At 43.7% G+C, this 17,646-nt stretch overlaps 1 protein-coding gene across 1 annotated transcript in view; it reads right to left on the minus strand.

The window, feature by feature from the left end:
- The window catches only part of LOC120057537 (fibroblast growth factor 11-like), a 50,203-nt gene extending 38,941 nt beyond the window's left edge, over positions 1 to 11,262 (minus strand). Inside the window, exon 1 of the mRNA XM_039006130.1 lies at positions 11,070 to 11,262. Coding sequence (XP_038862058.1) covers positions 11,070 to 11,262 — 193 coding nt within the window. The remainder of the gene's footprint in view (positions 1 to 11,069) is intronic.
- Between the last annotated feature and the right edge of the window lie 6,384 nt (positions 11,263 to 17,646).

Consider the following 17,646-nt stretch of genomic DNA (forward strand, 5'->3'; position numbering starts at 1 on the left):
GTAATTATTGATTAATCAGTATACTGTACATTAATGCGCTGGATGGATCGGAGAGGGGAGAATCACCGCAGATCACTGCCAGAGAGCTTTCATATAGCGGGCCAGCCAGGCGGCCATCTTAAGAAAGGCCAGGACAGGAAGAGGTGGAGGGAAGGTGGGAGCAGACGCTGATGCTGCATTTTGCAACTATCACACTGTTGATGGTAATATGACATCTTTAACACTGTACACCTACCACCATTATAGGAAATGTGTATACTGCAAATATGACAGTTTAATGAGAGGTAAATACTTCAGAGTGGCTGCGGATCTGACTGAAACAAAACACAGGTAGGCTACAGTTTAACACCATCTGCTCACTGTACATAATTCAAAACAACATTGTACATAACTAAAAAGACCTAAATGCATATTCCTATGAAACTGAGATCAAATGGTTAGCATGAAGATGCTGCGTGGATGTTTCACCGGTTAAACTTGGAACAATGATCATTTACGATTGGCAGTGAGAAATGTGAATGGAGGGTGACAACAAAAATATGTGTGTAAAATAAAGGTAAACAAATACATGCGCAGAACATGATATGGGTCTTCCAGGGGGGGCGGGGCGAGACAAAAAAGACAACTATTACCATGCCAATGCTGATGGCTTGATGGTAGAATGCACTTAACATGGAGGAATGGCGATGGATCACTCATATAACACTCTGCACACACCCTAAATGAAAGACACAAACACTGGAACGAAGTGAGTTCCCTAAAGTGCAGTGAACTCAACTAGGAGACATTTAGTGGCCTGAAGCTGTGTTATGCAAATACACAGTCCTATGTGAGAGCATCGAAGCTTTCCTGTTGTTTTTCACTGTTGTTTATGATATCGCTCACAGTTGCAACCCCAATGGGTATTACCATAACAAAGCTATGAGGCATGGCAGCAGTGCACTCTGTAGCCACTAGAAGAATGGGAATACAGCACGGTGCTATTTCAGGCCCGTGGAGAGGTTGTTATCATACATTACTCTGGGGCTTTCACACACAGAGACATAAACATGCACATAAACTCAAACACACATATACGGGAGGCACACTCATGGACACACACACACGCATACAGTTAACTGCCAAAATAAAGGAAACCCCAACATAAAGTGTCTTAATAAGGCGTTGGACCACCAGGAGCCAGAACAGCTTCAATGCACCTTGGAACAGACTATGCAAGTATCTGGAACTCTATTGAAGTGATGCGACATCATTCTTCCACAAGAAATTCCATCATTTGATGTTTTGTTGATGGTGGTGGAAAACACTGTCTCGGGCGCTGCTGCTGAATCTCCCATAAGTGTTCAATTGGGTTGAGATCTGGTGACTGAGACGGCCACGGCATACGGTTCACACAACAAGCTCACACAGTCTCACATCAGAATTAGATGTTCATCCATGTATCTCAAACGTCAAATTTCTAAGTTGCTCCAAACGTCAAATTTTGAAGTGTATGGTTGCTGTATGGTTCCAAGGTTAAGTTTATGCATTAACGCTGAATTCTTAAAGTTAGGCATTAACTATGAATGTGTCAAGTAAGGGTTAAGGTTTGGGATAGGCTTGAAACAAAAAATATAAACAAAACAAACTTTATCGCTGGATTTTAGCACGCAACCTTTGGAACATGAGGGAGCCTACTTGAAGGTAAAAGTGATCACTGTTGCCCATAGGGATCTGTTTCCACGTCATCTCCTGACGTCCCTCAGACATGGATGAACATCGAATACTGACTTGTATCACGGGTGACCTGCCTGGGTTTACATTGTTTTCATGCTCATCAAACCATTCAGTGACCACTCGTGCCCTGTGGATTGGGGAATTGTCTTCCTATGGGGGCATAGCCATGGTAGCCCAAAAATGTGCCAAAATAATGACCTGCCCAGAATTTTGATACATAAGCCTAAGCATAATGCGATGTTAGGTGCTTAATTAGCTCAGGAACCACACCTGTGTGGAAGTACCTGCCTTCAATATACTTTGTATCCTTATTTACTCGTTTCCATTATTTTACCTGTACATACATTAACACGCACGCACGCAGGCACGCACACACACACACACACACATACACACACACACACACACACACACACACACACACACACACACACACACACACACACACACACACACACACACACACACACACACACACACACACACACACACACAGAGAGAGAGACCAATCTTGGGTTCTTCATCAGGATCTGTGTTTTTCATTTCACCTTTATTTAACCAGGTAGGCCAGTTGAGAACAAGTTCTCCTTTACAACTGCGACCTGGCCAAGATAAAGCAAAGCAGTGCGACACAAACAACAACACAATTGAGTTACACATGGAATAAACAAACGTACAGTCAATAACACAATAGAAAAAAATCTATATACAGTGTGTGCAAATGAGGTAAGATTAGGGAGGTAAGGCAATATATAGGCTGTAGTGGTAATTACAATTTAGCAATTAAACACTGGAGTGATAGATGTGGCAGAAGATGAATGTGCAAGTAGATATACTGGGGTGCAAAGGAGCAAAAAATAAATAACAATATGGGGATGAGGTAGTTGGAAGGGCTATTTACAGATGGGCTATGTACAGGTGCAATGGTCTATGAGCTGCTCTGACAGCTGATGCTTAAAGTTAGTGAGGGAGATATGAGTCTCCAGCTTCAGTGAGTTTTGCAATTCGTTACAGTCATTGGCAGCAGAGAACTGTAAGGAAAGGCGGCCAAAGAGGAATTGGCTTTGGGGGTGACCAGTGAAATATACCTGCTGGAGCGCGTGCTACTGGTGGGTGCTGCTATGGTGACCAGTGAGCTGAGATAAGGTGGGGTTTTACCTAGCAAAGATTTATAGATGACCTGGATCCAGTGGGTTTGGCGACGAATATGAAGCGAGGGCCAGCCAACGAGAGCATACAGGTCGCAGTGGTGGGTAGTATATGGGGCTTTGGTGACAAAACGGATGGCACTGTGATAGACTGCATCCAATTTTCTGAGTAGAGTAAATGACATCGCCGAAGTCAAGGATCAGTAGGATAGTCAGTTTTACGAAAGTATGTTTGGAAGCATGAGTGAAGGATGCTTTGTTGCAAAATAGGAAGGATTTAATTTTGGATTGGAGATGCTTAATGTGAGTCTGGAAGGAGGGTTTACAGTCTAACCAGACACCTAGGTATTTGTAGTTGTCCACATATTCTAAGTCAGAACCGTCCAGAGTAGTGATGCTGGACGGGCGGGCAGGTGTGGGCAGCGATCGGTTGAAGTGCATGCATTTAGTTTTACTTGCATTTAAGAGCAGTTGGAGGCCATGGAAGGAGAGTTGTATGGCACTGAAGCTCGTCTGGAGGTTAGTTAACACAGTGTCCAAAGAAGGGCCAGAAGTATACAGAATGGTGTCGTCTGTGTATAGGTGGATCAGAGAATCACCAGCAGCAAGAGCGACATCATTGATGTATACAGAGAAAAGAGTCGGCCCGAGAATTGAACCCTGTGGCACCCCCATAGAGACTGCCAGAGGTCCGGACAACAGGCCCTCCGATTTGACACACTGAACTCTGTCTGAGAAGTAGTTGGTGAACCAGTCGAGGCAGTCATTTTAGAAACCAAGGCTGTTGAGTCTGCCGATAAGAATGCGGTGATTGACAGAGTCGAAGCCTTGGCCAGGTCGATGAATACGGCTGCACAGTATTGTCTTTTATCGATGGCGGTTATGATATCGTTTAGGACCTTGAGCGTGGCTGAGGTGCACCCATGACCAGCTCGGAAACCAGATTGCATAGCGGAGAAGGTATGGTGGGATTCAACATGGTCGGTGATCTGTTTGTTAACTTGGCTTTCGAAGACCTTAGAAAGGCAGGGTAGGATAGATATAGGTCTGTAACAGTTTGAGTCTAGAGTGTCTCTCCCTTTGAAGAGGGGGATGACTGCGGCAGCTTTCCAATCTTTGGGGATCTCAGACGATACGAAAGAGAGGTTGAACAGGCTAGTAATAGGGGTTGCAACAATTGCGGCAGATCATTTTAGAAAGAGAGGGTCCAGATTGTCTAGCCCAGCTGATTTGTAGGGGTCCAGATTTTGCAACTCTTTCAGAACATCAGCTATCTGGATTTGGGTGAAGGAGAAATGGGGGAGGCTTGGGCAAGTTGCTGTGGGGGGTGCAGGGCTGTTGACCTCGGTACGGGTAGCCAGGTGGAAAGCATGGCCAGCCGTAGAAAACTGCTTCATGAAATTCTCAATTATCATATATTTATCAGTGGTGACAGTGTTTCCTAGCCTCAGTTCAGTGGGCAGCTGGAAGGAGGTGCTCTTATTCCTATATTTGTGCTTAGAGTTTCACAACTCTAAGCACAAATATCAAAACAGATCATCAGCATGTTTCACAACTCTAAGCACAAATATCAAAACAGATCATCAGAATGTTTCACAACTCTAAGCACAAATATCAAAACAGATCATCAGCATGTTTCACAACTCTAAGCACAAATATCAAAACAGATCATCAGAATGTTTCACAACTCTAAGCACAAATATCAAAACAGATCATCAGAATGTTTCACAACTCTAAGCACAAATATCAAAACAGATCATCGAAGCACATTTTCAGTTGACTGATTACAACAAACTAATTCACAAAGTCACTTGTTCACTGCACCAAATTACTCCTCACAGAGCACATGTAAACGTCTAGTTTTGATTTACATTTGGTTGAGTTGTCAACTAATGTGAATTCAATGTGAAACCCCCCCCCAAAAAATCACCATGTCATTGGATTTAGACGGAAAAAAAAACGAAATACGAAAACGAAATACCCATTTTTCACATTGATTCAACATCAACACATACATTCTTGAGCGGGGGGGTGAAATGACGTCGAAACAACGTTGATTCAATCGTTGATTTTTCCCAGTGGTTCTTTCCATTAGGATATATAGTCAATCTGAGCATCTGCTTTTCAAAAGGCAATATTCACTTTACTTTTGATATGATTTTGTTGTCATTTGTTTAACAATAAAATTAACTATCACTTAATCTAACTGCTCAAAACTGATAACTACTACACCAAAATTATGTAGTCCCTAGTTAACGGATATAGTTTGATAATTGCTGAACGCTGTACATTTATATCTTTTTACCTCATAATTGTATCAATTTGAGTCAATTTATCTTGGAAGGTAAAACCAAATCATACAGTTGAAGTCGGAAGTTGACATACACTTAGGTTGGAGTCATTAAAACTTGTTTTTCAACCACTCCACACATTTCTTGTTAACAAACTATAGTTTTGGCAAGTCAGTTAGGACATCTACTTTGTGCATGACACAAGTCATTTTTCCAACAATTGTTTACAGACAGATTATTTCACTTATAATTCACTGTATCACAATTCCAGTGGGTAAAAAGTTTACATAGACTAAGTTGACTGTGCCTTTAAACAGCTTGGAAAATTCCAGAAAATGATGTCATGGCTTTAGAAGCTTCTGATAGGCTAATTGACATCATTTGAGTCAATCGGAGGTGTACCTGTGGATGTATTTCAAGGCCTACCTTCAAACTCAGTGCCTCTTTGCTTGACATGGGAAAACCAAAAGAAATCAGCCAAGACCTCAGAAAAAAAATTGTAGACCTCCACAAGTCTGGTTCATCCTTGGGAGCAATTTCCAAACGCTTGAAGGTACCACGTTCATCTGTACAAACAATAGTACGCAAGTATAAACACCATGGGACAACGCAGCCGTCATACCGCTCAGGAAGGAGACGTGTTCTGTCTCCTGGAGATGAATGTACTTTGGTGCGAGAAGTGCAAATCAATCCCAGAACAACAGCAAAGGACCTTGTGAAGAAGCTGGAGGAAACAGGTACAAAAGTATCTATATCCACAGTAAAATGAGTCCTATATCGACATAACCTAAAAGGCCGCTGAGCAAGGAAGAAGCCACTGCTCCAAAACCGCCATAAAAAAGCCTGACTACAGTTTGCAAATGCACTTGGGGACAAAGATTGTACTTTTTGGAGAAATGTCCTCTGGTCTGATGAAACAAAAATAGAACGGTTTGGACATAATGACCATCGTTTTGTTTGGAGGATAAAGGAGGAGGCTTGCAAGCCGAAGAACACCATCCCAATCGTAAAGCACGGGGGTGGCAGCATCATGTTGTGGGGGTGCTTTGCTGCAGGAGGGACTGGTGCACTTCACAAAATAGATGGCATCATGAGGGAGGAACATTATGTGGATATATTGAAGCAACATCTCAAGACATCAGTCAGGAAGTTAAAGCTTGGTCGCAAATGGGTCTTCCAAATGAACAATGACCCACGCATGCTTCCAAAGTTGTGGCGAAATTGCTTAAGGACAACAAAGTAAAGGTATTGGAGTGGCCATCACAAAGCCCTGACCTCAATCCTATAGAATATTTGTGGGCAGAACTGAAAAAGTGTGTGCGAGCAAGGAGGCCTACAAACCTGACTCAGTTACACCAGCTCTGTCAGGAGGAATGGGCCAAAATTCACCCAACTTATTGTGGGAAGCTTGTGGAAGGCTACCCGAAACGTTTGACCCAAGTTAAACAATTTAAAGGCAATGCTACCAAATACTAATTGAGTGTATGTAAACTTCTGACCCACTGGGAATTAGATGAAAGAAATAAAAGCTGAAATAAATCATTCTCTCTACTATTATTCTGACATTTCACATTCTTAAAATAAAGTGGTGATCCTAACTGACCTAGACAGGGATTTTTTATTAGGATTAAATGTCAGGAATTGTGAAAAACTGAGTTTAAATGTTTTTGGCTGAGGTCTATGTAAACTTCCAACTTCAACTGTATATTGATGTTGCTGTAATACTACATCATTGTCCATCAGCCAGTATGCTTCAATAGGACAAAGTGGAAAGAGTCACTCTATGTGCTACCATTTGGAATTATAGTGTAGTGTAGAATGCACTGCTGAAATATCTGGATTGAATATAACAATATACACAAAATATTAGGAACACCTTCCTAATATTAAGTTATACCCCTTTTGCCCTCAGAACTGCCTCAATTTTTTGGGGGAATGGCCTCTACAAGATGTTGAAAGCTTTCCACAGGGATGCTGGCCCATGTTGACTCCAATGCGTTCCACAGTTGTGTCAAGTTGGGTGGATGTCCTTTGGGTGGTGGACCATTCTTGATACACACGGGAGACTGATGAGCTTGAAAAACCCAGCAGCGCTGCAGTTGTTGATACACTCAAACCGGAGAGCCTTGCACCTACTACCATACCTGTTCAAAGGCCCTTAAATCTTTTGTCTTTCCCATGTTGTCTGAGATCCCCAAAGACTAGAAAGCTGCCGCGGTCATCCCCCTCTTCAAAGGGGGAGACACTCTAGACCTCAACTGCTACAGACCTATATCTATCCTACCCTGCCTTTCTGAGGTCTTCAAAAGCCAAGTTAACAAACAGATTACCGACCATTTCGAATCCCACCGTACCTTCTCCGCTATGCAATCTGGTTTCCGAGCTGGTCATGGGTGCACCTCAGCTACGCTCAAGGTCCTAAACGATATCATAACCACCATCGATAAGAGACAATACTGTGCAGAAAGCCAAGGCTTTCGACTCTGTCAATCACCACATTCTTATCAGCAGACTCAACAGCCTTGGTTTCTAAAATGACTGCCTTGACTGGTTCACCAACTACTTCTCAGACAGAGTTCAGTGTGTCAAATCGGAGGGCTTGTTGTCCGGATCTCTGGCAGTCTCTGTGGAGGTGCCACAGGGTTCAATCCTCGGTCCGACTCTTTTCTCTGTATACATCAATGCTGTCGCTCTTGCTGCTGGTGATTCTCTGATCCACCTCTATGCAGACGACACCATTCTGTATACTTCTGGCCCTTCTTTGGACACTGTGTTAACTAACCTCCAGACGAGCTTCAATGCCATTACAACTCTCCTTCCGTGGCCTCCAGCTGCTCTTAAATGCAAGTAAAACTTCAACCGATCGCTGCCCACACCTGCCCGCCCATCCAGCATCACTACTCTGGACGGTTCTGACAACTACAAATACCTAGGTGTCTGGTTAGACTGTAAACTCTCCTTCCAGACTCACATTAAGCATCTCCAATCCAAAATTAAATCTAGAATCGGCTTCCTATTTCGTAACAAAGCATCCTTCACTCATGCTGCCAACATACCCTTGTAAAACTGACTATCCTACCGATCCTTGACTTTGGCGATGTCATTTACAAAATAGTCTCCAACACTCTACTCAGCAAATTGTATGCAGTCTATCACAGTGCCATCCGTTTTGTCACCAAAGCCCCATATACTACCCACCACTGCAACCTGCATGCTCTCGTTGGCTGGCCCTCGCTTCATATTCGTCGGCAAACCCATTGGCTCCAGGTCATCTATAAGTCTTTGCTAGGTAAAACCCTGCCTTATCTCAGCTCACTGGTCACCATAGCAGCACCCACCCGTAGCACACGCTTCAGCAGGTATATTTCACTGGTCACCCCCAAAGCCAATTCCTCCTTCGGCCGCCTTTCCTTCCAGTTCTCTGCTGCCAATGACGAACGAACTGCAAAAATCACTGAAGCTGGAGACTCATATCTCCCTCACTAGCTTTAAGCATCAGCTGTCAGAGCAGCTCACAGATCACTCCGCCTGTACATAGCCCATCTGTAAATAGCCCATCCAACTACCTCATCCTCATACTGTTATTTATTTTATTTATTTTGTTCCTTTGCACCCAAGTATCTCTACTTGCACATTCATCTTCTGCACATCTATCACTTCAGTGTTTAATTGCTATATTGTAATTATTTCGCCACTATGGTCTATTTATTTCCTTATCTCCATTATCCTACCTCATTTGCACATACTGTATATAGACCTTTTTCTATTGTATTATTGACTGTATGTTTGTTTATTCCATGTGTAACTCTGTGTTGTTGTTTGTGTCGCACTGCTTTGCTTTATCTTGGCCAGGTCGCAGTTGTAAATGAGAACTTGTTCTCAACTGGCCTACCTGGTTAAATAAAGGTGAAATAGAAATTTAAATTAAATAAAATTCACCCTCTGAATGGCACACATACACAATCCATCTACACTGATTGAAGTGGATTTAAAAGGTGACATCAATAAGGGATCATAGCTTTCACCTGGATTCACCTGGTCAGCCTATGTAATGGAAAGAGCAGGTGTTCCTAATGATTTGTACATTCCGTGTATTCCACTTACTATCTGAATGTCATTGATACATTGTAAGCTGATGAATTTCAAGCAGAGAGAGACAGGTGATACTGTATCAGTTGACAAGTCACGTAAGAAAAGGTACAGTGTTGCATGGGGCAGAAAAATTGCATATCAAGTTATAGTCAAAAACTGCATGGAAAATTACATTTACCATTTACTATTCTTTCTATTCTGCACTTAAAATGTCTAGTATTTTTCGCTATTGAATAAATGGTAGTTAAAATGACTAAAGGGTAAGCCTATCTCATGTATCGGGGACTAAACGGTAATGGTATTTCATGGAAAACGTTGATTGTGCATGAATGACTCAGGGGTGAAAGATGTGTGAAACCCCAAAGAATGCACAACCAAATGTTCTGAACATTAGATGGGGGGGGGGGGGGCATTACAAGTGTTATCAGTTTAGAGTTTTGTACTTCATGTTTAGAAACTATATAATTTGCATCTGAAAAATTTGCCAAAGTCATCGAAAGAAAACTACAAGATGCCAGAGCAAAATACATATGTCTGATAGTACATACACCAATGGCCATAGGAAATAACAAGGATAACATAGGATTTTATAATGTGAACCCTCCCTGACATGTCCTTAACTGTGTCCATAAAACAGCATCTCTTCACTATTCAGCAACATCTTGAAAACACCATTATAACGTAGCAGACATTTTAGCCGTTGTAGAAAAGTGGTGATTCTGCAAACAGGGATTATCTGGGGTTACAACAAAATATTTGTGTAGCATGAAATGCATTATGGGTTATATTCTCAATATGGCGGCTGCTATGATCCTTTACGTTCAACTCTTCACTATCCAGAAGCACAGAAGAATTCACAGGAACTAGCCGTTTTCATTAATCAGGCGGCTCGTGTGGTCTACATTTTCATGGCCACCAAATGGACATTGAAGAGAACAATGTTGTGATCATTGTATTTTTTTGCCTGTGGCAAGGTTACATAGATCAGAAAACTGGCAAGGTTACATAGATCAGAAAACTGGCAAGGTTACATAGATCAGAACACAGGTTAGATTGGTCTCAATCTGAAATGTATTAATCATCTCTGGAGTGGGGGTGGAAAGGTCGAAGGGTCTTTAACATAACTGAATTTTAACCGGAGGTGTCATTACAGTGCACATTACCAACACACACACACACACACACACACACACACACACTTAGACAGAAATAAGTGGCTCTAATTACCTCCCCAAAGGCAGTTCTGAAAGGTGCACTGAACTAAGAATAGTGTATGCATGTGAGATGTGGGTTTTCTCTTTGTAGTCTACTGCATCATGTGGTCCCTCCAGTATGGGCAGAGTAATAACCCACTCCACATGACATACCCACTATCCAACTAGCCACTACCCAGGATGGGAACAGCTGTGTGGATTTGGGGAAGGCTGACTGTACACTATATAATCCAGCAGTGTGAGTGGAGACTCCTGCTCACCACTGTTGATTTAGCTCCGTTGTCTCTCTGTGACTAGGGCATACCCACTACAACCAGCGGCATCTAATATGGCGTTCCTTTTCATTCTGATATGGTCTGACCCAAACGGACACATTGGATAGAATCTAATTCTCTAATCATTCATTCCAACAAATGTACAAACAATTACAACATGAACATCACCAAAAAATGTAACCCCCAAAATGTTAACCCCAAAAAACTACAGACAGGCTCAAAAGCATATCTTGTGTTTACCTGTGACCACCATTCCACCAACCAATCAGTGACTTGGCAGAGAGGAAGGGGAGGAGATGGAGGAGGAGGAGGAAGAAGAGAGCGATGACTCACCCGGTCTCTTTTCGTTTCGACCTTTTCGACCCCCACATAGCCGTACTTTAGAGATAAGGACTAAGATCTGTTTCTGGCACAGAGACTTGTTGCTCTTGGGACAGGGCTTCCTTTTGTTGGCTACAGGTCGGTTTTGTCCGTCGTCCTTGACCGCCCGTTTCTGTCTGATGAGAGAGCTGGCGAGAGCTGCCATCTTCCCCCCCTCTCACCTTTGGGAGGGGGGTGTCTTCCTACCCAACAACCCCTCTCCTGGTGGGGCTGTCTCTGTCCTCAAGCAGCAGAGAGAGATGGGAAGGTCCAGGGAGAGCCCCAGAGGGGGGAGAGGGGTTCTACGCGGTGTTACAGATATGGGGGTTAGGTTCAGAGCCCCCTGGAAAAGGAAAGAGCCGGAGAAGGTGAAAGTTCAAGTGCAGTCAAACATCCAATGTTGACCCTCCAGTGTGATGATAAATTAATACAGCAACACTAAAATAACCACCCAAAACAAAGACCAGTAAGGTCACATCATCAGTCAAAATAAAGAAGGGTGATTGAGGTTAGAATGTCTGGTCGATAAAAAAACATGTAAAGACATCTCCATTTCTTACATTTTTAACCCCACCCATCTTGTCCCTCACGACCAAATCACCAGACAACGAAGTTCAAAATATTGCAAAATCACTAGCCTATCCTATAAGTATACAATCCCCAAAAAAGAGACAGAGCTCTTTTCTCTGTCATATAAAAATTACACTTCTTCCAGTGAAGAGTGAAATCATTTTGAAGCTCAAACAGCATAAAAATATACAGGCAGTCACCATGTAGTTTCTGGATGCCCAACTTTGCCTGCCGTGGAAAAGCAGGCGTCAGGAATAATGAGCGGAGAAACGGCGCGGTAATCCAGCAGACTTAGATCCAGTGGCAGCATACAGGCGGGATGGTGACGGACTCACAAGAATGAAGCCGGGAACGGAACAGAGGGATGGACAGAGAGAGATTTCTCTTCCGCCTCTTCTGGCATACTCTTTCTCCACACAGCCCTCACCTAACCCCCCCTCCCTCCACCCAAAGCCAGCAAGTTAGTGTGAGAGTGTGTGTGTGTGTGTGTGTGTTTGCGTGTGCGTGTGTGTTTGTGTGTGTGAATTTCAGCAGCCACCATCAGTAGAGGTGACATTCATGAGAGAGAGAGAGAGAGAGAGAGAAGGAGAGAGAGGGGGGAGAGAGCGATAGTGGAAAAGAGAGAGAGAGGGGGAGGGAGAGAGCGGCTGTGATGGGAGAGAATGAGATCGACTGGGAATGAGAGGAAGAGGAGAGAAAGAGAGAAGCAGAGAGAGGCTGAGGAGAGAGAAACCATGCAGCCACCTCTTAACGCTCTTAGAAGAGATACAATTTCTCTGTCGCGCTGCCTCCCCATCCATCTGACTGTCCGTCAGAGGTGGAGAGCGAGAAAGAGAGAGAATGTGTGTGTGTGCGTGCGTGCGTGTGTGTGGAAGAGAACGAGTGCTTAAGGTGCATGCATAAACACAACACTTTTGGGTACATCCCTGCATATGGTATGTGTTTCTGTTTGGTGTGTATGCTCTCTGTCATTCACCATCTTCGTTACACTAGTATGTCATGCTGACTCTCTCTGGAGACTCTGCTGCATGTCTCCCTCCCTTTTCCCTCCGCTATTTCCTTCTCTCTCCTCAAACTCCTCATATGAAATGGAGGGTAGAAAAAGCAGGTTTGCTTACAGAGACGGTCATTGAGTGTCTGTCAAGGAAGGCTGCTGGCTTACGCTAACCGTGACAGATACACGACCTGGGACAGATTGAGTTAGACAGCCTCCCCCCTTCCCTCCCGCCACAACACCCACCACAGAACACCACCGGCCCTGGCTCTCCAAGCCCAGTCTATCGCATACACTCATCCAGTCGCATATGCACACACACACACACACACACACACACACACACACACACACACACACACACACACACACACACACACACACACACACACACACACACACACACCACACACATTGACACTCACACTCACACACAGAAAAACATAGAGTGCATTCGGAAAGTATTCAGCCATTCTTGACATTTTCCACATTTTGTTACGTTACAGCCTTACTCTAAAATTGATTGAATTGTTCTTTTCCCTCATCAATCTACAGACAATACCCCATAATAATAAAGCAAAAACAGGTTTTTAGAAATGTTTATAAAAAATGTATAAACTGAAATATCACATTTACATAAGTATTCAGACCCTTTACTCAGTACTTTGTTGAAGCACCTTTGGCAGCGATTACAGCCTAGAGTCTTATTGGGTATTATGCTACAAGCTTGGCACACCTGTATTTGGGCAGTTTCTCCCATTCTTCTCTGCAGATCCTGTCAAGCTCTCTCAGGTTGGATGGAGAGCGTTGCTGCACAGCTATTTTCAGGTCTCTCCAGAGATGTTCGATCAGGTTCAGCCCGGGCTCATTCAGAAACTTGTCCCGAAGCCACTCCTGTGTTGTCTAGGCTGTGTGCTTAGGGTCGTTGTCCTGTTGGAAGATGAACCTTCGCCCCTGTCTGAGGTACTCAGCTCACTGGAGCAGGTTTTTATCAAGGATCTTCTGTACTTTGCTCCGTTCATCTTTGCCCCGATCCAGACTAGTCTCCCAGTCCCTGCCGCTGAAAAACATCCCCACAGCATGATGCTGCCACCACCATGCTTCACTGTAGGGATGGTGTCAAGTTTCCTCCAGACATGACACTTGAAATTCAGGCCAAAGAGTTCAATCTTGGTTCCATCAGACCAGGGAATCTTGTTTATCATGGTCTGAGAGTCGTTAGGTGCTTTAAGGCAAACTCCAAGTGGGCTATCATGTGTCTTTTACTGAGGAGTGGCTTCCGTCTGGCCACTCTACCATAAAGGCCTGATTGGTGGAGTGCTGCAGAGATGGTTGTCCTTCTGGAAGGTTCACCGATCTCCACAGACGAACTCTGGAGCTCTGTCACAGTAACCATCGGGTTCTTGGTCAAGGTCATTCTCCCCCAATTGCTCAGTTTGGCCTGGCGGCCAGCTCTAGGAAGAGTCTTGGTGGTTCCAGAATGATGAAATCCACTGTGTTCTTGGGGACCTTCAATGCTGCAAACATTTTTTGGTACCCTTCCCCAGATCTGTGCCTCGACACAATCCTGTCTCGGAACTTTACAGATAGTTCCCTCGACCTCATGGCTTGGTTTTTGCTCTGACATCCACTGTCAACTGTGGGACCTTATATAGACAGGTGTGTGCCTTTCCAAATCATGTCCTATCAACTGAATTTAGCACAGGTGGACTCCAATAAATTTGTAGAAACATCTCAAGGATGGTCAATGGAAACCGGATGCACCTGAGCTCAATTTAGAGTCTCATAGCAAAGGGTCTGAATACTTTCTATTATTTTTTATTTATTTATACATTTGCAACAATTTCAAAAAAACGGTTTTCGCTTTGTCATTATGGGGTATTGTGTGTAGATTGATAAATAAGACAAATCATTTAATCACTTTTAGAATAAGGCTGTAGCGTAAGAAAATGTGGAAAAAGGGAAGGGATCTGAATACTTTCCAAATGCACTCTATGCAAAGTTCCTGGGTAAACCCTTCCTGGAGAAATTGCTTAGTTGGTCATTAACATTGAACATATATATGCAGTATTTACAGTTAAGAGGCTCATGACGGGCCGGCTCCCACCTGTCATGTTATCCTATTTGTCATCGTTGTTTGCCTTGCATGGTTAGCAAAACTGTTATTGAGCATAAAATCACCCACAGTAATTAACTCGTCCCGTCCCTCACACCCCAATAAAGCCTATCAATCACTTCCATTTTATTTGGCATGGCACCTCTTTTACCATTCAATCACCATGGAAACCAGCAGTGGAAGCAAGTTGAAAATGCAAGGTCGATTTACATTACGCCTCCTCGATTGGGAGCAAGGTCAACACTGATTGACAGGTGACAGTAGACGTCCGGTCTCCACGGGGAGGAGGAGGGAGAAGGAGGAGGAGAGCGGAGGGAGCGGGGGTGGCGTGGGTTAATACAGTTAACATTGACAAGGAAACAGGAAATATGTTTTCCTTCCATCTGAGCCTCCCTCTGTCTGTCTGTTTGCATGCACTACTTTATACAGAGCACATACAGACAGACACACGGACAGATGGACACACAGGCAGAACTCATGCCATAAGACGAGCAGAGTGGAGAGAGGAGACCAGAGTCAATCTCCTAATGGAGAAGACATTACACACATTGCCAACTCCTTCATCTCTCTATATTAGAAGTCTAATAATAGTACTGTAACACCTAATTAACGCTAAGTGAGTGTTTAGTAGATGTAAGGTGGGGGTCAAGGTTAGCAAATGTTGGGAGCTTTCATTCATTTTTGATTAACATTATCAATGTGATTTAAAAAAAAATCTGAATTTGTTTGTTGTATTCAAAAACACTTGTCACTTGTGATGTATTGAGATACAGGGGAAGAGATGGAGAGAAAGGTGGATGAATATTTGTGTTTTTAGATGACTTTGTGTTTTTAATGTAGTTGCAGTGACTTTGTGTTTCTCAGTCTGTCTCTGTGGCTCTCATCATAGAGGACGGCTTAAGTGCGACCTTGATCTGCTTTTCCAAAGCTACTGCATTCCACAGAGGACCCCAAGACTTGCCTGACAAATGTGGGCATCCCTTCCCTGAGTTCCCCTTCATTGTGGGGGGGGGGGGGGGGGGGGGGGGGCACAAACACAGGCGCACACACACACACACACAAGGACACGCACACACACAGGCACGTCCAAACAGTTGGCCCAGTTCTGTCTCTCTGTCACCCCCTCGCTTTATCTCTCTCCCTCTCCCTCTACCTCTCTCTTTCTATCACTGCTCCACACAGATGACAGGAGGTATCCTTCAGTAATCCCCCCACCATTATGTAACCATGTGGAATACCAGGCTCCCGGTTGCAGAGATGATATTTGTAATGTCCATGACCTCCCGGTCAGCTCCTCATTAGCAGTGAGCTGCAGATATCATTTCCATTCTCTGGTATTTACTCAGACCGCCTGGTAATTATGTTTGAGGCCTGAGTGCCGCTCTGCATTATGTGTGTTTCAGTGTGTGTGTTGTGTGTGTGTGTAGGCATGCGTGCGTGCGTTAAAGTAGAGGGGTCTGAGTTAGTGAGGCTTGCAGGCGGGCAAGCAGCTGTGGGGCTGTGGGGCCATAGTTTGTGTGTGCATTCATCTGTATGTAACGTTAGCGCCCAGTAACCAGATGTTTAGAATATTAAGTCATGTCCATCAGAGTAATCATCAGGTTGTGGTTATTGAGCTTATAACATCTATGTCACATTTTCAAACAGACCAAATGGCAGTCACTCAGATCCATAAACATTTCCATTACTGTTGCATAAAACATTAGGTAAAGATCCATGTCATATAGCAGGGAATGTTGCATTGGAATTGTCATCTGGTTCAGCTACCCCATTCTGTGAACGTCAGGGGATTTGTAACGAAAGCCATTTAGACTTCAAGGAAATTTGAGACAGCGATGTTTTGACTTCAACCTGCAATCCAGCACAATCCTCTCTTTAGATGGTCTCCTCAATTTCCTTCCCTCATTTCCCCAGGAAAGAATGTAAAAACAAATATGACAGCTATATTAATATGACCCTTAATCTGATGGATTAGGAGAGGAGCTAGGATAGTATTGGGCACACAAAATCGTGTGATTTCAGAGTTAATCTACCGAGAACAGCTTCTCATCCTCCCAAAACCTCTGAGTCCATTTTTCACATTTAACTACACAAGTCAGTTAAGAACAAATTCTTATTTACAATGACGGCCTAGGAACAGTAGGTTAACTGCCTTGTTCAGGGGCAGAACGATTTTGACCTTCTCAGCTTGGGGATTCGATCTAGCAACCTTTCGGTTACTGGCCCAATGCTCTAACCACTAGGCAACCTGCCGCCCCACAAATACAGACAGAGACAGGAACGAAAAGGGGCGCTGAGGACAGAGACGTGTGTGTGTGGGTGTGTGTGTTTATGCATGTGTCGGTTTGTGAGAGTGTGCGCCTGTGCGTTTGTTTGTCTCTTTTAAAGAGAGGAGGAGGGACAGAAAAGAATAGGTGGCGAGAAGTAGATGTAACTCAGATATCCCAGGAGTCTCGGGGCCATAAAGATCACAGTAATATATCTGAAAGACATGCAGAGATAGGGACATACCACTGTACAGCAGAGCGCCTGACTACATTTACTGGCCTGAGTGGAATAGAGTGGAAAGAAAAAGAGGCTATAAAACAGATAGGTGGAGAGAGGTTTGTGGGCTCTACATTGAATGATGTTACTTCATGTGAATTTAATAACTTTTTTGTGAATGTGGTTTCCTCTCTGTCAAAGACAATTGAGAAAACTGATGGAAATCCTTTGTATTACGTTAAGGGACATTTCCCTTCTGTACTTCAGTTTGATCCTCCTGGTGTAATGGAGGTGATGGAGGTAATTGGTAACTTAAAGATATTAGCAGCAGGCCATGATGAGATTGGTCCCTATTTGGTGATTTCAGTGTCTCAAATCCTTTACGC

This window comes from Salvelinus namaycush, chromosome 12, assembly GCF_016432855.1.
Source record: "Salvelinus namaycush isolate Seneca chromosome 12, SaNama_1.0, whole genome shotgun sequence".
Lineage (NCBI taxonomy): Eukaryota > Metazoa > Chordata > Actinopteri > Salmoniformes > Salmonidae > Salvelinus > Salvelinus namaycush.